The sequence below is a fragment of the Oncorhynchus clarkii genome, chromosome 4 (genome assembly GCF_045791955.1).
Source record: "Oncorhynchus clarkii lewisi isolate Uvic-CL-2024 chromosome 4, UVic_Ocla_1.0, whole genome shotgun sequence".
NCBI classification, from domain to species: domain Eukaryota; kingdom Metazoa; phylum Chordata; class Actinopteri; order Salmoniformes; family Salmonidae; genus Oncorhynchus; species Oncorhynchus clarkii.
The window spans coordinates 52,465,051-52,491,062 of NC_092150.1; the positions used below are offsets into that span (position 1 = coordinate 52,465,051).

Genomic DNA, 26,012 nt, shown 5'->3' on the forward strand with positions numbered 1-26,012 from the left:
TCGCGGAACATATTCGAGTCTGTCCTAGCAAAACAGACCTGTAGTGTAGCATCTGTGTCATCTGACCACTTCCATATTGAGCGAGTCACTGGTACTTCCTGCTTTACTTTTTGCTTGTAAGCAGGAGGATAGAATTATGGTCAGATTTGCCAAATGGAGGGCGGAGGAGAGCTTTGTATGCATCTCTGTGTGTGGAGTAAAGATGGTCTAGGATTTTTTTCTCTGGTTGCACATGCAACATGCTGGTAAAAATGAGGTAAAACTGATTTAAGTTTGCCTGCATTAATGTCCCCGGCCACTAGGAGCGCCACTTCTGGGTGAGCATTTTCTTCTTTGCTTATGGCCTTATAGAGTTGGATGAGAGTGGTCTTAGTGCCAGATTCGTTCTGTGGTGGTAAATAGACGGCTACGAATAATATAGATGAGAACTCTGTTGGTAGATAGTGTGGTCTACAGCTTTTCATACGGTAATCCACCTCAGGCGAGCAATACCTCAAGACTTCTTTAATATTAGACATCACGCACCAGCTGTTATTGACAAAATAGACACACACCCCCACCCCTCGTCTTACCAGAGGTAGCGTCTTTGTCCTACCGGTGCATGGAAAATCCCGCTAGCTCTATATTGCCCGTATCGTCGTTCAGCCATGTCTCGGTGAAACATAAGATGTTACAGTTTTTGATGTCCCGTTGGTAGGATAATCTTAATCGTACGTCATCAGTTGTATTTTCCAATGATTGCACGTTAGTTCCAGTGAAAGCAGTATATCCTTCTCGTCGGACTCGTCAAAGGAAAAAGTTTCTTCCTGTCCACTGTGAGTAATCACTGTTCTGATGTCCAGAAGTTATTTTTGGTCATAAGAGATGGTAGCAGCAATAAGTAAAAAAATAAGTTGCAATAAAACTAACAAAATAGCTCAATTGGTTGGGAGAATGTAAAAGATCAGCCATGTTCTTCGGCGCCATCTTGTCTCGGTCTCAGCTTTGAATCACTGACCTTGTCTTTTGGTTGAGAGCGGGGTCAATTGGTGCATCTGTAAAAGTTTGTTAGGGTCTTAGGGGTCAAGACAAATTTATTCAGCCTCCTGAAGTTGAACAGGCACTGTCACGCATTCTTCACCACACTAACTCTGTGGGTGGACCATTTAAGATTGTCAGTGATGTGTACGTCGAGGAACTTGAAGCTATCCACAGTCTCCACTGCGGTCCCATCAATGTGAAAGGGGATGTGCTCCCTCTTCTGTCTCCTGAAGTCCACGATCAGCACCGAGAATCTAGGTGGCTTTACCAACTCTGATAGCATATTCTGAGAGAGACATATTTCTGTGAAACAGAGTATGTTACAATCCCTGATGTCTCTCTGGAAAGCAACCCTTGCCCTAATTTCGTCGACCTTCTTATCTAGGGACTGGACATCAGCGAGTAATATACTCAGAAGCGGTGGGTGGTGTGCGCACCTCTGAAGTCTGACCACAAGACCGCTCCATCTTCCTCTTCTTCTCCGGCATTGTTTTGGGTCGGCCTCTGGGATAAGTTCAAATGCCCTGGGCGGTGCGGTCATAGGATCCGCTTCGGGAAAGTCGTATTCCTGATCGTAGATGTTTTCAATCCAAATAAATATACAATGACAGGTTATGAATGAAAGACTAGCTGTGTTACAAGTGTGACCAGTCCTTTCACATTGGCAGCCATGCGGGGTGGCTCCTTCCTAGGGTAAGAAGACCATTCAAATTCACAATTTTTTGACATTCATATTTCTCCTCCTGCAGGCTGCTGATGAGCCGGTTGCTGACAGGCTGGTCCTGGGGCGGGCTGCTGATGGGCTGGTCCTGGGGTTGCTGAGGGTCAATCTCATCCTATTCTTCCATCACACTCTCAGACTATGAATTGACAGAGACATGATCCTCATATTCTGAAAATTCATCATCTTCCAAAGTGGAAAACGCTCCTTCCACACTAGCTTCTCTCTTTGCAAAAAATATTTGTAAGGCCCTCTGAGCCACACATGCAACGCTATTTATGTTTTGTGTCCCTCCCCCAATTTGTTCCTGGCTGGGATAGAGTGTGGGAAAATACATTTTTACAATGTATCGAAATAATGTATTGTAATAACATTGTGCAGTTTCCCGCAAGACATTGTGTAGTTTCACACACTACAAAGTAGTAAAGAGTGTAAGAAAAGCGAGAGACAGACAAGTTCTGGGTGCTATTTAGAAACAGCAGGCCCAGCAGGCCCATTTTTTGTAAAATGTTTACTTGTTTCCACCTACACGCACACTTTTATTACCCTCGGGTCCAGTGGACCCGAACACCACATATGTAATATAAATGTGTAGGGGGATGCAGTGTGCACTCAATGAAAATGTGTTCTTCACAGAAAATGAGCCAAAGCCAATGAGTCTCAGGTTGAAAATGTATTAATTCTATCATTTTTCTTTTAGTAAACATTGAAAATGTTAACCCACACAAGGGTTAATCTTCAGAATGTAGAAACTGTGCTAAATATGAGGCTGAAAAGTGGTGTAATTTTCATTTTTAGGAAAATGGGAAACAGGTGTAGTCAAACAACAATAATTTGGTGTATGAAGATGGAGTAAGGCTAATTGCAGCATCATCATAGATGGATTATAGCTCAAAGATGACTTGTCATTCAAATAATGATAAGCTCTACATTTACTTTTAGTGCAGCCTAATTAGGATGTTGCACATAACAGTCCATACATATAAATGTGAACTTTGAAAATATATTTTTTACACTCAAGTAACACCAAACAGCAGCAATGTCATATCAATGTATTCTGTAACCATCTGCAAAATTCACTGGGGAAAATCACAGAGCATAATTTACAAACAATATATCAAAATGCATGTATATTTTTTAAATAGCATATTTTCTTAGGTTAGAGTAAGAAATACTTCTCAAAAGATCCACCTTCTCTCTGCTTTTGAGTTTTCACTACACAGTTCAAATGAGCTGTGAGCTAAAGATAGCACCTCAGTCTAACAAAGCCATATTCTGTGGCGTTCCTCAGTTTGGACAGAGTGGACCACTGTGCTAGAAGTGGAACCAGATTCCCACACGTCTTACAGATCAAGTGATGAATTCTACAGAAAAGGCGTTCATCTGTCAATCAACATTGTTGGCAAGTAGTTTCCATTGCCTTGACAGGTTTTGCAATTACATACTATGTTTTTAATACTGACCAATGCAGTTCAGTCATGGATACAGAATAGCTTGTTATATACCTATTTCAAGACTAAAACAGCTGCCTCTACCATATGGATGTTTGTGATAATTCACAATCCAATTAATGGTCATAATGTAATTGAACAACAATCCAAGAGACAACATTGTAGATTATTATATGTTGTAAAATGTGAGCCATCATAACATGGACAGTACATTGCATGAATAATGCACTAGGTTGGGTTATGTGGTACAGTAGTAGATCAGTCCAATGCTAGAGGGCAAGAGGAATGGTGGTGTCAAAAGAACTTCATTCATGGATCCATCCTCTGTGAAGTCAGGAGTTTGTCTGAAGTGAAGTGCAAGTACACACACTTACCGACTTTGGTAAGTCTACCTTAGTCTGGTCTTAAAGTTTAATTGTGAACTCTAGGTTCAACGCACTCTACTCTATATTATTGCTCAAATATCACACTAAAAACAATGAATATGTGAAGCGATTTTGTGCTGTATTCCCTCTATTGTCTCTTACTTTGACTATGATTTTACACATTAGTATTCACCAAACTGTTCTTGGTTGCACTCTTCATGGTTGAGGTACTTGATCAGTTGTTGTGGGAGGGGCAGTTTGTTGATGCACCTCAGTCTGTGGATTCCAACTTTCTGGCGGATCTTCAGCCTGCACAGCTGCATCAGTGGACGTGGTGGCGCTGGAAGACAATGACAACATATATGGGGTTGTACATGTTTGTATACATATATATACATATAACATGTGGGCAGTGCATTGTGTGCGTGCGTACATGACATCCCCACTCATCACAGCAGTAACCCCAGCAGCCAAGGGCGTAACTTTGTGTTACATATTAGGGGGGGTCAACACCCTTCCATGGGGGGTCTGGGGACATGCTCCCCCTGGAGATTTAATATATATAAACAAATAAATAACTGTGAAATGCTTGTTTCTGGTAAATTTTGTAGGGAAAACACATCAAAACATTCCTGATAATTTGGTCTTCGGGAAAGTATTCAGACCGAATGAGTTTGTCCACATTCTGTTACATTACAGCCCTATTTTAAAATGGATTACATTTTTAAAAAATTTAGCAATCTTCACACAATATCCCATAGCGACAAAGCGAAAACATGTTGAGATATTTTTGCAAATGTATTAAAAACAGAAATACCTTATTTACATGAGTATTCAGACCATTTGCTATTAGAGTAGAAATTGACCTCAGGTGCATCCTGTTTTCATTGATCATCCTTGAGATGTTTCTACAACTTGGCGTCCACCTGTGGTAAATTACATTTATTGGGCATGATTTGGAAAGGCACACACCTGTCTATATTAGGACCTACAGTTGACAGTGTAAGTCAGAGTAAAAATCAAGCCATGAGGACAAAGGAATTGTCAGTAGAGCTCTCAGACAGGATTGTGTCGAGGCACAGATCTGGGAAAGGGTACCAAAAAAATGTCTGCAGCGTTGAATGTCCCCAAGAACACAGTGGCCTCCATCATTCTTAAATGGAAGAAGTTTGGAACCACCAATACTCTTCCTAGAGCTGGCAGCTGGGCCAAACTGAGCAATCCCAGGGTGAGAAGGGACTTGGTCAGGGAAGTGACCATGAATCCGATGGTCACTCTGACAGAGCTCCAGAGTTCCTCTGTGAAGATGGGATAACCTTCCAGAAGGACAACCATCTCTGCAGCACTCCACCAAAAGGCCTTTATGGTCGAGTGGCCAGACGGAAGCCACTCCTCAGTAAAAGGCACATGACAGCCCACTTTGAGTTGACCAAAAGGCACCTAAAAGACTCTCAGACCATGACAAACAAGATTCTCTGGTCTGATGAAACCAAGATTGAACTCTTTGGCTTGATTGCTAAGCATCACATCTTGAGGTACCCTGGCACATCCCTACAGTGAAGCATGGTGGTGGCAGCATCCTGCTGTGGTTGTTTTTCAGAGGCTAGGACTGGCAGACTAGTCAGGACTGAGGCAAAGGTGAACGGAGCAAAGTACAGAGAGATCCTTGACGAAAACCTCAAACTGGGGTGAAGGTTGACCTACCAACAGGACAATGACCCTAATAACATAGCCAAGACAACGCAAGGAGTGGCTTCGGGACAAGTCTCTGAATGTTCTTGAGTGGCCCAACCAGAGCCCGGACTTGAACCCTATTGAACTTCTCTGGAGAGACCTGAAAATAACTGTGCAGCAATGCTCCCCATCCAACCTGACAGCTTGAGAGGTTCTGCTGAGAAGAATGGGAGAAACTCCCCAATACAGGTGTGCCAGGTTTGTAACGTCATACCCAAGAAGACTTGAGGCTGTCAATGGAGCTGCAATAAAGTGCTGAGTTAAGGATTTGAATAATTCTGTCAATCTGATATTACAGTTATTTTTTAAAAATAAATTAGCAAAAAAGAAAGAAACATGTTTGTGCTTTGTCATTGTAGGGTTTTGTGTGTAAATCCCCCCCCCCCCCCTTATTAATCTATTTTAGAATAAGGATGTAACCTAACAAAATGTGTCAAAAGTCCAGGGGTCCGAATACTTTCCAATGACACTGTATCCCCAACCACAACTGAACGACTTTTGTACTCCAAAATGAGTGAAAATAAAATGATGCTGACACTGTCTAAAAAAATCATTTTATCCTCCAGAAATGAGCCGAACATCATACTGGTCCATATTATCAGGCTGGTGTGTTATTTAGCAATAAGCATTATCAGCTGTGCCTAACTGATGCAGAATACTGACTATAAACAAATAGGCCAAATCATGGGGTTGCCCATGATTTGTGCTAACCATTCGGTTGATCAGTGCTTCCCAAACTTTTTCATTCATAACCCCCTTTCATCATGGGGGAACATAATTGGCTCTGGAAGTATTCTAAGGGTGACTATTAAGTTGCATCAACATGATTAGTGCTATCCCCCACAATTCTGTCCTTCCAATTTGTTTTCTGAACATAAATAGGGAGGATAGGCTGCTGGTCAGAGTCTGAGAGACAGGCAGGGCAGGCTGCACTAGGAGAAACAACCTTGCTTGAGTCTACATACTACATGAGGTTCAGAGAAGCAACCCTCTAGCTGCTGGCTAGACATTAGCTCTGGGAATCAGGTCGCGGCACCACTGTAACATGCTGGTATTGAACCCTAGTTATCAACCACACATACTGTACCCCTACACCAAATGCTGCCTTCTGTTGTGTAATATGTGTAATTGTGTAGGTGTATATCTACAGTATGTATGCATATGTGCGTCTGTTTGGAAGCCGGGGACACTCACTTGCTTTCTCCTTGATGACTTCCCAGTTCTTGAAGCTATCTAGGTGTTCAGTGAGTCTGGAGCAGAGTTTCACCTGGCCAACGTAATCCAGGAGTACGTCTATGATGGGTCCTGCCCAGCGGCTTATTCCCCGAGTAGAGATTATCTCACAAAACTAATGACGGAGACACAAAAAGCAATTGTCCCCACTTAACAAGAAGTGTAAGAAGTGTCCCAAATACCTATGTGCTAACATATCATCATGACAGTTACATTGGTGATTACAGTGTTGTTAAACATTGTTACATAGTAAATCCAAAAAAACATTCCTTACCAAAGGACACTTCAACAGGAAAATAAAGAAAAAGGAGCTCTCGGTTCCTGTATAGAAAGTAACATGGCGCAGACAGACATGGTAGCTCTGCTTCTAGCTCCTAAGCAATTTTGCAGTTTTTTTGTGTGTGTTATTTCTTACTTTATTAACCCAGAATGTTTTTTTGTATTATTACATACAGCCGGAAACAACGTTTGGCTATAAGAGCGACGGTAACTCACCAGCATTACAACCAGGAATAAGATTTTCCCTAATTGGATCCTTTGTTCGTACCCCCAAGGCAATTAAACTTATCCCAGAGGCTGCTCGAAGTCATTGCTGTTGGAGAAGAGGTATTCGGAATGGACTTCTAGTCTGACTCAGGAGGCTGGCACACACTCCATTGCTTCCGAGTAAATCACTCGCTAATATTCAGTCTCTGGACAATAAAGTAGACGAGCTCAGAGCAAGCTTCTCCTTCCAGAGAGACATCAGGGACAGTAACATACTCTGTTTCATGGAATCATGGCTCTCTGGGGATATACTGTCTCCATCCAGTCGGCCAGCTGGGTACTCAGTTCATCGTGCAGACGAGAAGAAATAACTCAGGGAAGAAGAAATGTGGGGGTCTATGCTTCATGATTACCTACTCATGGTGTGATTGCGATAACATACAGAAACTCAAGTCATTTTGTTCACCCAATCTAGAATACCTCAATCAAATGAAGGCCGTATTACATCCCAAGAGAATTCTCACGGTGGGATGCTACCGTCCCACTGGTAGCAGACAGGTTAAATGACGATCGCCCCGTAGCACTCACTTGTCATCATGAAGTGCTTTGAGAGGCTAGTTAAGGATCATGTCCCCTCTACCTTACACCAACAGTGGTAGGCTTGATTACCAACAATGACGAGACAGCCTACACGGAGGAAGATTTGGATAGAAAACACTCTAAAGTTTCCAAAAATGTTAAAATAATGTCTGTGAGTATAACAGAACTGATATGGCAGGCAGAAACCTGAGGAAAATCCAACCAGGAAGTACTATTATTTTGAAAGGCTGTTTTTCCATTGAAAGCCTATCCACCATACAAAGACTTAGGACCCAGTTCACTATCTCTATGGCTTCCTCTACATGTGGCCAGTCTTTAGGCATTGTTTCAGGCTTTTACTCTGAAAATTTAGGGAGATACATCACATTCAATGAGGGGACAATGGAAATTTCCAGACATGAGCCAAGCTTGCGTCACTTGTTTCTCCTTTTCTATTGCAAAGCTTTTATCCGGTTGAAATATTATTGATAATTTGTGACAAAAACAACCTGAGGATTGATTTTAAACATCGTTTGACATTTTTCTACGAACTTTTAATGTACTTTTTAAAAACTTTTCATCTAGATGTTGTGAGTGCGCATTGTGCCTTTGGATTACTGATCTAAACGCACCAACAAAACTGAGGTTTTTGGACATAAAGAGGAACATTATTGAGCAAAACAAACATGTATTGTCTAACATGGAGACCTGGGAGTGCCACCAGATGAAGATCATCAAAGGAAAGTGATTAATTTTAACACTATTTCTGACTTTTGTGCCACCTCTCTTTGGTTGGAAAATGGCTGTATGGTTCTCTGTGGCTAGGTGCTGATCTAACATAATCGCATGGTGTGCTTTTGCCGTAAAGCCTTTTTGAAATCTGACACAGCGGATGCATTAAAGATAAGTTTCTTTAATCCTATGCATAACACTTGTATCTTAGATCAATGTTTATGATGAGTATTTTTGTAATTTGATGTGGCTCTCTGAAATTTCACCGGATGTTTGTTTGAGACAATAATTACTGTACATAACGCACCAATTTCAACTGAGGTTTTTGGACATAAAGATTAACTTTATCGAACAAAACACACATTTATTGTGTAACATGAAGTCCTGTGAGTGCTATCTGATGGAGATCAAAGGTTAGTGATTAATTTAATCGCTATTTCTGACTTTTGTGAGCTCTCTCTTTTTCTGGAAAATGGCTGTATGGTTTTCTGTGACTAGGCACTGACCTAACATAATCAGATGGAGTGCTTTTGCCGTAAAGCCTTTTTGAAATCAGACACTGTGGTTGGATTTACAATAAGTTTATCTTTAAAATGGTGTATAATACTTGTATGTTTGACGACTTTTAATTATGGGATTGCTGTTGTTTTGAATTTTGCGTCCTGCAATTTCACTTGCTGTTTTTCAAGGTGGGATGCTACCGTCCCACTGGTAGCAGACAGGTTAAATGACGATCGCCCCGTAGCACTCACTTGTCATCATGAAGTGCTTTGAGAGGCTAGCTAATTAAGGATCATGTCCCCTCTACCTTACACCAACAGTAGTAGGCTTGATTACCAACAATGATGAGACAGCCTACACGGAGGAAGTGAGGGCCCTGGCAGAGTGGGGCCAGAAAAATAACCACACTCTCAACGTCAAAACTAAGGAGCTGATGGGGCACTTCAGGAAACAGCACGTGGAGCACGCCCCTATCCACATCGAAGAGACAGCAGTGGAGAACGTGGAGAGCTTCAAGTTTCTCGGCGTACACATCAATGATAATCTGAAATGGTCCACCCACACAGAGAGTGTGGTGAAGAAGGCACAACAGCGCCTCTTCAAACTCAGAAGGCTGAAGAAATTCGGATTGGCCCATAAGACCCTCAGAAACTTTTACAGATGAATAATTTAGAGCATCCTGTTGGACTGTATCATCGCCTGAGACGGCAACTGCACCGCCCGCAACCGCAGGGCTCTCCAGAGGGTGGTACGTCTATCCAATGCATCACACTGCCTGCCCTCCAGTAAACCTACAAACACCCGATGTCACAGGAAGGCCAAAAAGATCATCAAGGATATAAACCATCCGAGCCAAGGCCTGTTCACCCAACTTATCATCCAGAAGGCAAGGTCAGTACAGGTGCATCAAAGCTGGGCCAAAGAGACTGAAAAACAGCTTCTATCTCAAGGACATCAGGCTGTTAAATAACCATCACTAGCTGGGTACTACCCGGCTATTCAGCCCTGCAATTTAGATGCTGCTCCCCTATATACAGTGGGGAAAACAAGCATATGATACACTGCCGATTTTGCAGGTTTCCCTACTTACAAAGCATGTAGAGGTCTGTAATTTTTATCATAGGTACACTTCAACTATGAGAGACAGAATCTAAAACAAAAATCCAGAAAATCACATTGTATGATTTTTAAGTAATTCATTTGCATTTTATTGCATGACATAAGTATTTGATACATCAGAAAAGCAGAACTTAACATGTGGTACAGAAACCTTTGTTTGCAATTACAGATATCATACGTTTCCTGTAGTTCTTGACCAGGTTTGCACACACTGCAGCAAGGATTTTGGCCAACTCCTCCATACAGACCTTCTCCAGATCATTCTGTCGCTGGGCAATACGGACGTTCAGCTCCCTCCAAAGACTTTCTATTGGGTTCAGGTCTGGAGACTGGCTAGGCCACTCCAGGACCTTGAGATGCTTCTTACTGAGAAACTCCTTAGTTACCCTGGCTGTGTGTTTCGGGTTGTTGTCATGCTGGAAGACCGGGCCACGACCCATCTTCAATGCTCTTACTGAGGGAAGGAGGTTGTTGGCCAAGATCTTGCGATACATGGCCCCATTCATCCTCCCCTCAATACGGTGCAGTCGTCCTGTCCCCTTTGCAGAAAAGCATCCCCAAAGAATGATGTTTCCACCTCCATGCTTCACGGTTGGGATGGTGTTCTTGGGGTTGTACTCATCCTTCTTCTTCCTCCAAACACGGCGAGTGGAGTTTAGACCAAAAAGCTCTATTTTGTCTCATCAGACCACATGAACTTCTCCCATTCCTCCTCTGGATCATCCAGATGGTTATTGGCAAACTTCAGATGGGCCTGGACATGCGCTGGCTTGAGCAGGAGGACCTTGCGTGAGCTGCAGGATTTTAATCCATGACGCCGTAGTGTGTTACGAATGGTTTTCTTTGAGACTGTGGTCCCAGCTCTCTTCAGGTCATTGACCAGGTCCTGCCGTGTAGTTCTGGGCTGATCCCTCACCTTCCTCATGATCATTGATGCCGCACAAGGTGAGATCTTGCATGGAGCCCCAGACCGAGGGCGATTGACCGTCATCTTGAACTTCTTCCATTTTCTAATAATTGCACCAACAGTTGTTGCCTTCTCACCAAGCTGCTTGCCTATTGTCCTGTAGCCCATCACAGCCTTGTGCAGGTCTACAATTTAACCCTGATGTCCTTACACAGCTCTCTGGTCTTGGCCATTGTGGAGAGGTTGGAGTCTGATTTGATTGAGTGTGTGGACAGGTGTCTTTTATACAGGTAACGAGTTCAAACAGGTGCAGTTTATACAGGTAATGAGTGGAGAACAGGAAGGCTTCTTAAAGAAGAACTAACAGGTCTGTGAGTGCCGGAATTCTTCCTGGTTGGTAGGTGATCAAATACTTATGTCATGCAATAAAATGCAAATGAATTACTTAAAAATCATACAATGTGATTTTCTGGATTTTTGTTTTAGATTCCATCTCTCACAGTTGAAGTGTACCTATGATAAAAATTACAGACCACTACATGCTTTGTAAGTGGGAAAACCTGCAAAATCGGCAGTGTATCAAATACTTGCTCTCCCCACTGTACATAGAATCACTGGACACGTTAATAATTGAACACTAGTCACTTTAATAACGTTTACATTCTGCTTTACTCAACTTCGATGTATATACTGAATTCTATTCTACTGTATTTAGTCAATGCCACTCTGACATTGCTTGTCCTAATATTTAAATACAGTAGCTTGCGAAAGTATTCACCCCCCTGGCATTTTTCCTACTTTGTTGCCTTACAACCTGGAATGAAAGTGTATTTTTGCAGGGGGTTGTACAACATGCAACACACTTTGAAGATGCAAAATATTTTTTTTTATTGTGAAACAAGAAATAAGACACACAACAAAACTGGGTCTGGGCTTTGAATTTAAATGCTTTGAATTTAAATGTTTCCCCTTTCCCCAGTCCGGGCCTAGCAACGAGGGTCCCCAGTCCGGGGCCCGCAGAGAGGGTCCCCAGTCCGGGGTTGTCGACGAGGCGCCAACGTTGGGTGAGCCAGAGGTGGAGCGGGTCTACGTCCCGCACCAGAGCCGCCACCGCGGATCGATGCCCACCCAGACCCTCCCTTATAGGTTCAGGTTTTGTGGCCGGAGTACGCACCTTTGGGAGGGGGGGGGGGGGGGGGTGTACTGTCACGCCCTGACCTTAGAGATCCGTTTTTCTATGTTTCTTTATTTCTATGTTTTGGCCGGGTATGGTTCTCAATCAGGGACAGCTGTCTATCGTTGTCTCTGATTGGGAATCATACTTCGGTAGCCCTTTTTCCCTCCTTTCAGTGTGGGTAGTTATCTTTGTTAGTGGCACTATAGCCCTGTGAGCTTCACGGTTGTTTTTTTAATTTCTTGTTTTGTTGGCGACATTTTAAATAAAAAAATAAATGTACGCTCTCCACGCTGCACTTTGGTCTACTTCTTTCGACGACCGCAACAGTACCAGGACATTTTTGCCAAAAACCTGGTTTCGTCTGCCAGGAGGCTGAAATTTGAAGCCAAAAGTGGACATTCCAGCAGTACAATAACCCCAAGCACACATACAAATCCACAAATAAATGTTTTTTGCAAATAAACATTTTGCAATGGCCATCTCAGTCTCTTGAGTGGAACCCTATGGTTTGGATGGAAGAGGACAATCCATAAGCGCAGATGAAGGATATCAGGGATCTGAAAAGTTTCTGTATGGAGGAATGGTCCACGACCCCTCTCTATGTGTTCTCCAATCTCATAAAACATTTGAGCAAAAGGCTCAGTGTTTGCAAGGGGAGGGTGCTGGAGTCTTGAAAACAGGGGATCCAATCATTTTGACCGCTATCCTTTTGAGGTTTTTTAAATTGCTTGTTATACAAAATGCATTTCTCTGAGCAATTGCATTAGTATACAATTAATATATATGTTTTTGCATACAAGAGAGCTCAGTATGTATTTATTTTATACAGTCTTCTATTCTCATCTTTATCAAGGGATCCCTAAAGAAATGTACCCTACTGTATGTGAAAATATTACACACGCACACACTAAACATTTCACTCCTATTCTATTTACCTGAACAGGTTCCCCGGTATTTCTGCGCATATCGGTATTGTAGCCATCTCTCTCAGAGGTCTCCTGAAGGGGTGGGTGTGGACCACTGCTGTAAGTGCAACTAAAACAGGAGAGGGCATCGCAACCGTTGTCCATCAGATACTTCAGCATGGACAGATACTTCATACTGAACATGACGGTGGCCGGGAATGAGGTGGGGTGAGTGGGGATGTAGGCATTGACGTTGGCCATGTGCTCCACCAGCAAAGTGACCAATTCGATACTACCTTGCCTCATGGCCACAAGTAGCGGATTGAATGTGTCCAGGTTTGGGTTGGCACCGGCTTCTAGAAGCATGGTGGTCGTGTCCACGTTGCCGTTGGTGACGGCAAAGTAGAGCGCTGTTCTACGATGGTCCTCATACATCCTGGAGCGTTCCTCCGACAGCACGGCATTGACATCGTAGCCGGCCTTGATCAGGACCTCCAGGACTTCATCCCAATTGTACTCGGCGGCCAGGTGGAGGGGACTGATGCCACTGCGTTTCACTCTGGACTTGCTGGTGGCTTTGATCAGCAACGACACGATACTGAAATAGAAAATCACACAGGGGGAATTAGGGGGTGCCCAGATTTGAGGATTAAGGGCTAGGGTTGCAATTTCCCCCTAAAACTTTCCCAAAGTTCCCACGTCTTTCAGAAATCTGAATATTATAAACATGATAGACCAATCCAAACTCATCTCTGCATGTCCAGCACACTCATTATCTCAGCCAATCATGGCTAGCGGAAAGGTTACTTCCTTTTTCTGTGGCTAAACCAACTAGGCTTGTAATTGAACAATTGTATTCGTATTTACAGATGGCATAAAAGTTTGATTTTAAGGTACACGAAAGTTCACATGTTCGAGAAGGCATTTCTGCCAAAAAACGCATTTGATTAAACAATATTTTTTACGTTCAAACAGCTCTCCTGTGAAGTCACGACATACGCCTAGTTTCCTGAATCGGGTCACATATACGGATCTGTGCCATTTATTTTGAACTGCACTCCCACGTTTACAGCATGAGTGGTCGTGAGTAGATGCACTTGTTTTGAGATCAAAGCGAGAGCTGCATGTAGCCATGTGTGCACATTTTATTCATATTTTGCTAGTTAGTGAGTTATTACCCCAGTTATAGATCATTTGTAGTCAGCAATACGGGAGTAATTGCTTCCTATAAGAGTACAAAACGTGTGCATTTCTAGTCATGTTTGAAAAGTGAGTCAGGTAAGTAACTTTTTTTGTCTTATAGGGGCAGTGTTGTATTTTGAGACAGGCTTGAATAAGCTACATAACCAATAGGCAGGGGGTAGCATCATTTATCTGATTCTCTGTAATAATGGTATAAAGCATTTTATTTTGTACAATTATTTATTGCACCAAGCAACAACATTTTCAGTCACCTCCTTCTCTGAAGAAAAGTGGTGCCTCTATTGCTGCATTGCTTGCTGTTTGGGGTTTTAGGCTGGGTTTCTGTACAGCACTTTGAGATATTAGCTGATGTAAGAAGGGCTATATAAATCAATTTGATTTGATTTGATTTGAATATTCCAAGATGGAGAATTCCCTCCCTGGATATTATCCTCCTGATTGCGGGAATCATCCAACCGGAATAAGGGGTCAAAGTCTCCACAAGTAAAGCCCACCACAAAGGCCAGACACAAGGGGTTCATATTCTAGGTGGAACAATAACATTTCTTCACAGCTTGGTTTTAGTGCATCTTGAATATTTGTCACAGGTCCGACCAAATGTTTATGCATGACTAGCATTTCGTATCATGTGCTCTACGAACTGAATGATTACAGCAGCATTTTCATTGGCTGGGAGTCCCTTTAACTTTTCTTTTGAGGTGCGGAGAAAAGGTGCAAGTGAAAGGGAAGTCAGTAGATTCAGAAAAGAAAACTAGGAGGTAGGGTAGAGTACAGGATAGAAAGAAGGTGGGGGAAAGTACAATAATGGTATTATTATTGGCCATGATGACAAAGATGGCCATGACACGAATGTATCCTTTGTGGGAGCAAAAACTCAGAATTTGACCACAATGATGCATCGCTTGTTGTAAACAGACCAATTTTTGGCAGAGTTATGCTTTTAAATGTGTAATAAAGGAGACTCTACTTCTAAGAAAACAGCCTTCTTGCAATGAAGGGCTGCTCATGCTCATAGCTCACATTTCAACAGTCAATGACAGCGCCTCAACTGCACAGTTGGAATGCATTAAATTGTTAAAGAAGTCAAGGAGATTTTGGGAGTACATGTACAGTATGACTAAGAAGAGACATAAGGGCTTGATCCTGACTTAGGAAATTATATCTTTCTGAAGCATGACTTTCCTACGCACTTCTCAGTATTAAGTTACGTAATGCACTTTGCATGTATGGTTACCTTGCTCGCTCTGAATAAATGTAATTAAACCATTGATTCAGTACCAATAGAATACGTTGAGGATGGGGTCAGAATATGGTGAATTTAACGAAAGCAATCTATGCATATTTGTCTCCGTTTCAGCACCAACTGGTAGATTTAAAGATATTGTGATCTTGTATATTATTTATTTAGGAAGTATGTATGACAAAAAAAATCCATGTCTCAATTGTTTCAAGGCTTAAAACTCCTTTAACCTGTCTAACCTTCATCTACACTGATTGAAGTGGTTAACAGGTGACATCAATAAGGGATCATAGCTTCACCTGGTGAGTTTGTCATGGAAATAGCAGGTGTTCCTAATGTTTTGTACACTCAGTGCGTATTGAAGAGTACAAAGTCAGTGGTTTGATTCATCCTGAAAGTTGTCATATTCAAGTTCAATCCATACGATATTGGAAGGTGGAAGAAAAAAAAAGTGTACAATAGAGGTTGAACAATAATCCTATAAATCTACCCTAATTCTCACAAATCATGGAACTGTATGACAATGGTCCAGTTGCCGTGAACATGTCCCAAATTGTTGCACAACGTAAGCCTAATATGATCTACTAATGCTAGCGTCCCTCAGGAAGAATTTACAAGGACATGAGAGGAAAAAAGGTTAACAAAATTATGCTAAAATAAATGTATGTTAGTATTACTGATGTTGGCTAATATTTAACATTATACAAATTGTACAAACACGGCAGGTTCAGCCCTAAAGAAGCCTATAGCTTGGGTAGGGCTGTTGTGGTAACCATATTACCACCACACCTGTGGTCACAAGTCATGAAGGCAGTCAAATTCCATGTGAGCGTTTAGTCACAGTAATTAGGCATCTCCAAGCTTGGATGCTGCTGATGGTCATTGGTAGCCTACCAAACTTGATAACTGCTTGGTACTCAGCACGCTATTGTCCCTCAAATCAAATGTAATCGAAAATCTAATCAAACACTTCATGAGAGTCCCATGAGCTCATGTTGCGCAACATTCCTATAGGCTATGCAATTGCGTGAGAAAACAAAGTGATGGCCTCTATTATAAAGAGGAGGATCCCATCAGCTTTCTGAAGACAGACATCGGGAAGTTGAAGTCTCCAAGTACGCAGACAGGTGAGCCGTCTTCAGGAAATTAGCCTATCAAGGCGTCAAGCTTATTGAGGAACTCTCCAAGAGCACCAGGTGGGCGATAGATGACAATGTTAAGCTTGAGTGGGCAAGAGACAGGGACAGCATGGAATTCAAATGAGGAGATGGACAGGTGAGAGAGGGAGAAAATAAGATCTCCACTTAGGAGAAATAAGTAGACCTTTGCCACCATCACGACGACCAGGTGCTCTCGGACAATGAGAGAAAACATAGATGAAGAAAGAGAAGCTGGAGTAGCAGTGTTCTCTGGGGTGATCCATGTCTCCATCGGGGTCAAAAGTCGTGGAATGGCAGTTCCAAACGCTGCCAGAGACCCAGCGGAATTCCACATCGGTTGTGCGCTCAGGGTAAACTAAATTGGAAGGGTTGCAGCCAACGGATGAGGAGTGTCTGTAAATCCTACAGGAAGAGGTGCAAACAGGTATAGAAAACAAATAGTTGACAAAGCTACAAAAGGGAAAAATGACAATCTGTAAATATATAGGTAAGATACTCAAGTGAGAGTGGTGTGGAGCCTTCCTCGAATAACTTGTCAGAGCGGTCTTTGTTTTGCGACACGACCGCCACTGACATGACCGCCGCTTACAGCTGCCACTGAGAAACCAGAGGAGACTGAAAAACTAACACTAACTGCTGATTGCCTAGCAGAGGTGGAGAGCACACCTCCCTGTACTAAATGCTGATTGCCTAGGAGAGGTGAAACCACCCCCCCCCCCCCCCCTACAATAGAGCCAGTGATTACCAAAACAAGTCACAAATTGCCTTGCCTTTTGATCCTGGTGTATGTGTTAACAACTATCTGCAAGTAATTAGCAATCAGCAGTTCACACACCAAGTAGGCCATTGGGAAAACAGGCAGCAATTAAAGTAGATGGCCCTAGCTAGCAAAAAGACAGTACTAGACAACAAATAAAGACAACAAATGTTTACTTATCACTCATGGAGTTATCAGGAGTTCTCTAGCTATTGAATGAAGCACACTGAGATGGAGCATGAGAAGCTGGTTATATGCACTCAGAAAAGAGATGAAACCACTCACCCTTCAGTACAGCCACTGATTACCAAAACAAGTCGCAAATTATCCTGCCCCTTGATCCTAGTTAATGTGTCAACAACTACCTGCAAATTATGAGAAGGCAGCAGTTCACACACCAAGTAGACCACTGGGAAGACAGGCAGCACTCATAACATTTGATCTGAACATCATCTTGGTGACAACAAACACAGTCTGCTTAAACTAATATCACACAAACAATTATACGTTTTCAGGTCTTTGCTGAGCACAATGTGTAAACATTCACAGTATAGGTTGGGAAAAGTATGTGAACACTTGGATTTAATAACGGTTGACCCTCCTTTGGCAGCAATAACCTCAAGCAAAGTTCTGTAGTTGTGGATCAGACATGCAATGGTAAAGAAGAATTTTGGACCATTCCTCTTTACAAAACTGTTTCAGTAAATCTATATTCTTTGGGATGTCTGGCGTGAACTGTTCTCGAGGTCATGTCACAGCATCTCAATCGGATTGAGGTCAGGACTCTGACTGGGCCACTCCAGAAGGAGTATTTTCTTCTGTTGACGCCATTCTGTTGATTTATAGACAGCTTCTCAGGCTCCATCTTGGGTCATTGTCCTGTTGCATCGCCCAACTTCCATTGAGCTTCAATTGGTGGATAGATAGTCTAACATTCTCCTGCAAAATGTCTTGATAAACTTGGGAATTCATTTTTCCGTCGAAGACAGCAAGCTGTCCAGGCCCTGAGGCAGCCCCAAATCATGATGCTCCCTCCACCATGATTTACATTTAGGATGAGGTTTTGATGTTGGTGTGCTGTGCCTTTTTTTCTCCACACATAGTGTTGTATGTTCCTTCCAAACAACTCAACTGCAGTTTCATCTGTCCACAGACTATTTTGCAAGTAGGGCTGAGAAACATCCAGGTGCACTTTTGCAAACTTCAGATGGGCAGCAAGATTTTTTTTGGACAGTGGTGGCTTCTTCTGTGGTGTCCTCCCATGAACACTATTCTTGTTTAATTTTTGACGTATCATAGACTCGTCAAAAGAGATGTTAGCATTTTCCAGAGATTTCTGTAAGTCTTTAGCTGATGCTCTAGGATTTTTCTTAGCCTCACTGAGCATTCTGCGCTGTGCTCTTGCAGTCATCTTTGCAGGACGGCCACTCCTAGGGAGAGTGCTGAACTTTCTCCATTTACAGACATTTTGTCTTACTGTGGACTGATGAACATCAAGGCTTTTAGTGATACTTCTGTAACCCTTTCCAGCTTTATGCAAGTCAACATTTCTTAATCGTAGTTCTTCTGAGATGTATTTTGTTCGAGGCATGGTTCACATCAGGCAATGCTTCTTGTGAATAGCAAACTCAAATTTTGTGAGTGTTTTTTATAGGGAAAGGTAGCTCTAACCAACATTTCCAATCTCGTCTCATTGATTGGACTCCAGGTTTGCTGACTCCTGACTCCAATTAGCTTTTGGAGAAGTCATTAGCCTAGGGGTTGACATACTTTTTCCAACCTACACTGTGAATATTCAAATTATGTATTCAATATAGACAAGAAAAATACAATCATTTGTGTTATTAGTTTAAGCTTTTAGCGCACGGTCTAGTTTTCTGAATTTCCGCTTGTCTGATGTGCCCAAAGTAAACTGCCTGTTACTCAGGCCCAGAAGCTAGGATATGGATATAATTGCTATAATTGGATAGACAATACTCTGAAGTTTCTAAACCTAAGAGGTTAAAATTATGTCTGTGAGTATAACAGAACTGATATGGCAGGCAAAAACCAGAGGGAAATCCTTCTTTTTTTTTTTTTTTAGCTCCCAGCTATTTCAAATGTGAAGCTATTGAAAACTATGACTTACACCTCCCAGATTGCAGATCCTATGGCTTCCATTAGATGACAACAGTCTTTATTCATGGTTTCAGGCTTGTTTTTAGAAAAACCAACAAGAAATAGTAGTTTATCCAAGGGGAGCACTAAGGCAAAAGTGGTCTCTTTGCGCTCGTGAACGAGGGCGCGCGCTTCGTTATTTTCCTTTCCTATTGAACATACTGTTGAACATACATACATATTGGTATCAAATATTATCATTTATTTCGATATTAGACTACCTGAGTATTAATTAGAAACATTGTTTGACTTGTTTGGATAAACTTTACCAGTAACTTTTGGGACTTCTTTGTCTTCATGTTGAACTGGTGGAATATTGAACTCAATGATGCCTACTAAACTGACTAAGAAGGACTTTATCGAACAAAACGGCCATTCATTGTGTAGCTGGGACCGTTGGGATTGCAAGCAGAGGAAGATCTTCAAAGGTAAGTGATTTATTTTATATCTATTTATGATTTTATGACACCTGTGCTGGTTTGAAAACATTTGTTGTTGAGGGGCGCTGTCCTCAGATAATCAAATGCTATGCTTTCGCCGTAAAGCCTATTGTAAATTGGACAACGCGGTTCGATTACCAAGATTCTAAGCTAAAGAATCATGTATGACACTTGTATTTTCATTAATGTTTAATATTACTATTTTGCATTTTGAATTTGGCGCGCTCGGATTTCACCGGATGTTGTTGAATTTGATCCCGCTAGCGGGATCCGTGCTTGAAGAGATTTGAACACTCCTGGAGAGTCTTCTAGCTATAGAATGAAACACACAGATACTTAGGCATAATGAAACACTTAAGCTTTTTCTGATCATGAGTATCAACTGTCAATTTACAGATACGATTACAAATACAAGTATAGCCATGTTGTTACACCTCTAATACTAATAACAACACAGTAGATGAATCTGATACGTAAGCTAAAGAGGATGACCAACAGTGCTTTCTTTAGCGAGTAATTGGAGGTTAAGAAGCCCAGTGGTTCTAGTGTTAAGGGTGCTGTGCAGGGATATTTGTAATCTAACCATGTTTCAAGGCAATTTAAGCTAATTTCACCTACCCATCATTTCCTTGTTGGGCAGCGATATGTAGTGGCAGAAGTCCTTTCTTTCCCACTTTGTTTGCGACAGCTTTCTGAGAAAGAAGAATCTCCACAATGTCCTCATGGCCATTCTTAGCCGCCTCATACAGAGCTGTGGACCCATCACTTGCCTCGCTATTGACATCAGCACCTAGAACATATTCAGAACAATGTACAGTTAGAATGTTTTTTTGTTATATCCATGGTTACAGCCTCAATTCGGTGTAATGCCATTTGGCCTACAGAATTCATCCTTTTTTTCCCAGGGGAAGTCATACCCATACCGTGTTTAATAAGAAATTGAAGTGTTTCCACATGTCCATTCTGGGCTGCAGTAGAAAGTGGTGTGATACCGTACATGTCGGTTGGGTTGAGCTTAGCCCCGCTCCGGACTAACATCTCACAGATCTCAACGTTGTTGCGGCTGACAGCCTCTAGGAGAGCTGTCCAGCCCTGGGTGGAGTATTTGTTCACCATAGCACCGTGATTCAGAAGCATGGCCACAATCTCGGCATTGTTCATTTCACAGCCTGAGGAAAATGTCAAAGATTGACAGACAGCAGTTATATGGAATACTTTTCTGGGGTACTCAAGACAGCTTGAGAGGATACTGGGAGAGGCAATCTGTAATGGCAGATTTTGGGTGTAGCTGTATTTCTATAGCAAGCCATTCCTGTCTCCCAATAACCTCTCCTTTCTCCTGAAGTGTGCCCTTGTTCACAAGTGCTCCCCCTTCATGTATTCAACATGTTTTTCAGCTAATTTTTTTTTCACGGTCTTCTGATCTTGCTACCCAACAAGTTATTTTACTATCAGTAGCCTATGACTTACTATGCTTAAAGTAAAAGGATAATAACAAAGTGGCTGGCAGATATTGTAGGTCTTAGTAGGTCTTAAAGGCAAATGTTTTACCTTTGTAGAGGGGGCTCTCTCTCTCCTTGTTGGCAAGGTCTGGGTCAGCCCCCATCTCCAGAAGTGCCTCTACACAGGCCACCTTTTCGCTTTCCACTGCCAAGATGAGAGCGGTCCGGCCTTTCAGGTCGCACGTGTTAATCACACCAGGTTGAGCTTGAAAAGTGGAAAGAAGAACACTAGGATATACTTTATTTTACACTGTATTTTACAGTCTGCTATTTAGTTGGCATTTACTTGGTAAAATGGTAAAATACTTGGTGATTACTTGGTAAAATGGGTGCACCATTTGGTATGGACTGCTTTTGTATTCTTTAACATGAGACTAGAAAATGTCAATTGTTACCACTACACACTTTCCCAGTAAATAACAGGTAAGTACCAGCTTAAATGGGACTATAAAATATAAAGATACCAGCCTTACAAAAAAGGACAACAACCAATGATGCAAAGAATGACTGTACTAAATGTACAAGGAACCACTCACTCACTATACATGTACAGTACATCTATGGGGTTTTAAATTGCATTTACCCCCAAGAAGAACTCTGACACACTGGTCTTGGCCATAATATGCAGCCTCGTGCAGCGGGATCCATCCATACTTGTCAGGCCGCAGTATGTTATTCCCGCTGTTTCTAGCCATAGCTCGTACCGTAGTCACATCACCATTCAGGATGGCTTTCACAATAGGGTCCTGTTCCCTAATAGGAAAACATACCCATCATCATCCACTTGCCTTTTTCCTTAGCCCACATAAACTATAGAAGAGCTAACATATGCTACTGTACCTGTAGACTTCCAGTCATTGCGCTAATGCTAGTTAACAATGGCTCGCAAAACTACCTCTAGCATCCTTCTTAATGCACATAGAGACATAAATGATATCCACAAGTTCATCTGACTCTGGCTAAGTAGAGAAACAGCTTAATTGCCAGAATCTTGCAGTCCTTTAAAGGGACAATCCAGAATACTCTCAATTCAATTAGTGAATATTTTATTGATTTGCTAACTTTGAGTTATGGAAAGTGGATTAAAATTAAATACACACATCCTTAGTTAGGGTTTATGGTGTTGGAAAGACATTGGTTACTTAAGTTGTGAATGTCACCACTTTTCTACCTCATTTATTATTTCCAACATCAAACCATTGTCTATATACGTGAAAATGGCACTGTGATTAAAAATCTACGATAAAAAAAGTGCAATTTGATGTCATCAAAAGTAAAAACATTTTTAAATATAGTGATTTTCAAAGACTATGAGAATCGCGGTCACGTGGTGAGCAGGAAAATGTCCTCCCCTGGCTAGAAACGTTGCAGGTTTTGAAAACCGCTGTTGTGCATTGTTGTTCTTCTTTTCGTTGTTCTGTAGTGTAAAAGAAATGCATCGTTTTCACATACAGTATGTACACTTTGGTATGTTGCTGGAGATAATGCATATGAGGTTGAAAAGTGGTGAAAATCCCAGCAGGTATCCCAACAGGTTTGTATTCTTTAACGTGGAAAAATGATGTACAAAGTACAACAAATGTCATCACATATTATAGAAACATTATTACATATACTGAAGTGTTCATGTCTTGGTGTGAAGGCAATATATGTTGCTAAAAACCCTCTGTGAAAGGACACACTTACTTTTCTGTGTCTGGCACGTGCTGAATGGAGCCATCGCCTCTGTGATATGCCAGCATGCGCTTTCCATTGCCTGTTACAAAATGAGTCACCACAATGTCTCCACATTTCCTTCTTTCTTCACATGTCCTTCTCCTGCTACAGGAATGGTGAGATATAATTAGTTGGCAGTCACATTTTATGCAAATGTATACATAAAATAAATGAAAGTAATATGGGGGGTCCTTAATCTAATTGTATATTGTGTTTCTTCAAAGTGAAATATTTGAATCCTGAAACAACTTTCATTGCTGACATGCGTACTATAGAAAGCTCTGTATCAATGAATACAGTACAGCCATCTAAAGTAATTGTCCACCATCACAATCCACTGCTCAAGTGTTCCTCTGAAAGCATTTCTAAGTGGTAGGCTTAATGTATGTGCATAGTTGATATCTGACATGCACAGTTGCAGGGTACTAATAAGTTATATTTTTTAAACCCTGGTACCAGGGTACCAGTCACTATTAGTCAAGTTATTTTGACTGGTATTGTTGCAGCAAAATAATCCTGCAGCAAGAGGATTTCAATGTTTATTCCACAATGTTTTTGATTGTGGTTAGGCTATTAGCTGGCCAAAATTAGGCTACATGAAAAGTGCAGTACTGTTAATATAACTATGTCAGCGTGGATTTTCTGTGAATTTATGTAAATCACAAAGCTCATTTGCATTTCCTTCAGCGCAGGAATTCTCACCAAAAAATAGTGATCAAATTAATATCCTACATCATTAAGTAAACACTGCACGAGTCAAGTCATTTATTTGAGGAAACCGCCACTCATGCATACTTATGAAGTCTGCAACCTACATATCGAATGGCCAAACCCCACCAAAGGTTGTATAACTCTGGAAACATATACTACATTTGTTTTGAAGGAGATGTCTGTATAGTGATACATAGACACACATTACTGACGAGATCCATATAATAATCAGAGAAAGCTTTTATTTTCTACACTGTAACTATAGATAAGGTACGTAATAAGGACAGTTATAGTGCTACAGGGCAGCAGGTAGCCTAGTGGTCAGAGCGTTGGGCCAGTAACCCAAAGGTTGCTGGATCGAATCCCTGAGCTGACAAGGTAAAGATCTGTCGTTCTGCCCCTTAACAAGGCCTTAACCCTGGTAGGCTGTCATTGTAAATAAGAATTTGTTCTTAACTGACTTGCCTAGTTAAATCAAATAAATGTTCAAAAGAAATGCCAATGAATTTGAAATACATGTAATTATCTGTAGCCTACAACATAATATAAATGGGGGCCCAAAACCCAAAGTGGATCATGAAAAACAATGAAGGGTCTTTTCAGCGGGTACACACGCGTCAGGTGGGTTGGCAGTAGGTGGCCTATGGCTTGGGTCCTCCCTAGGTGGATTTGATGGGTTCGGTGTAGTTGTGGGTGGATTTGCCCTGAACTGGACTGTTCTTCTGCCTAGAGCTGTGGAGGTCTTGCTGGCTTCACCCAGTGAAGTGGCATTGTGGGGATCACTAAGGCTGCGTTCGATAGCCAGCTGCATCAGCTCGTCATCTGACAGGTTGCTGTAGAGAGTGTAGTCATCAAACCCCAGAGTGGGGCCGATAGTGGAGCCAGGCATGGACTTTCTGGCAACTGCCATGTTGGATCTGGAAAGAAAAGAGAGTATACAATATAACGGTTACATATGATGCTTTATGGATTATGTCCACCATGTTGGATCTTGAGACCCATTCCTTGGCACCTACACCAGTTGTGGCAAAGACTGGTCCTTGCGGGTGCCACAATATCGTCCATCTAGAGACCATGATTAAAGGAATAGTTTACCCAAATAGCAAAAATAAATATTGGTTCTGATTGTGTAGATGATTTGGACATGACATGCAAAAATGTGATTATCAGGGATATTGACTTGCATTGGTTACGTGCCACAAATGCAAAAAACGGAGCATTTGTAGACAGTGGCCAGATAATCAAAACCGACATTTCTGCAACCTTGAATGTCCCCAAGAACACACATTCTTAAATGAAAGAAGTTTGGAACCACCAATGCTCATCCTAAGCTGGCCGCCCAGCCAAACTGAGCAAATGGGGGAGACGGGCCTTAGTCAGGGAGGTGACCAAGAACCCCATAGCCACTCTGACAGAGCTCTAGAGTTCCTCTGTGGAGATAGAATATCACGTTCTGACCATCGTTCATGTGTGTTTTCCTTGTTTTAGTGTTGGTCAGGACGTGAGCTGGGTGGGCATTCTATGTTGTGTGTCTGGTTTGTCTATTTCTATGTTTGGCCTGATATGGTTCTCAATCAGAGGCAGGTGTTAGTCATTGTCTCTGATTGGGAACCATATTTAGGTAGCCTGTTTTGTGTTGGGTTTTGTGGGTGATTGTTCAAGTCTTTGTGTTTGTGGCACCAGATAGGCTCAGTCATTTGTTTTTTTCTTTTCACTTGTTTTGGAAGAGAAGAGAACGAGCGCCATTCTCCTTGCGGAGATGGTGCTAAATACATCAACACGGTCGGTCCCTGGGATTGGGCTGGCTAACACGATTAGGTTTGCTTGGAAGGAAAAGGAGATGGAGCCTTTAGGACGGGAATCTTTTGGAAGGATAATATTGATGGGGATTCTAAAGCTGACGGTGAAGGACGTGTTTTGTTTCCAAGGCAACTCGTTGGAGGGAGCATACGACGTGGCACTATATACAGAGGTAAAACACAATGATATCCTGAGAAGGGCAAGAGCAGTGGGAGGTGAGAGGCCGATGTGCCACTACGAAATAACAAGCCTGGCGAAGAATAATTTTAGGGTTGTAACTGTCAACATTTACAACCCTTACGTTAAGGACGAAGAGGTGAGGGCTTTTCTGGGTAGATATATGGATAACGTCTCCTCAGCAAGGCACCTCAAAGACTCCCTTGGGTTTTGGAATGG

General features: G+C 41.9%; 1 protein-coding gene across 4 annotated transcripts in view; it reads right to left on the reverse strand.

Annotated features, from left to right (window-relative positions):
* Positions 1 to 2,193: 2,193 nt before the first annotated feature.
* The window catches only part of LOC139406934 (ankyrin repeat and SOCS box protein 2-like), a 45,174-nt gene continuing 21,355 nt past the window's right edge, over positions 2,194 to 26,012 (reverse strand). Inside the window, exons 2-10 of one of the 4 annotated variants that reach the window (XM_071150096.1) lie at positions 24,431 to 24,733; positions 23,076 to 23,210; positions 21,973 to 22,142; positions 21,439 to 21,594; positions 20,811 to 21,056; positions 20,506 to 20,677; positions 12,961 to 13,528; positions 6,486 to 6,639; positions 2,194 to 3,897 (exon numbers count right to left, since the gene is read on the reverse strand). In XM_071150096.1, the coding sequence (XP_071006197.1) occupies positions 3,740 to 3,897; positions 6,486 to 6,639; positions 12,961 to 13,528; positions 20,506 to 20,677; positions 20,811 to 21,056; positions 21,439 to 21,594; positions 21,973 to 22,142; positions 23,076 to 23,210; positions 24,431 to 24,726 (2,055 nt within the window). In that variant the 5' untranslated portion in view covers positions 24,727 to 24,733 and the 3' untranslated portion in view covers positions 2,194 to 3,739. The remainder of the gene's footprint in view (positions 3,898 to 6,485; positions 6,640 to 12,960; positions 13,529 to 20,505; positions 20,678 to 20,810; positions 21,057 to 21,438; positions 21,595 to 21,972; positions 22,143 to 23,075; positions 23,211 to 24,430; positions 24,734 to 26,012) is intronic. The other 3 variants (XM_071150099.1, XM_071150098.1, XM_071150097.1) reach the window with 3 other exon arrangements.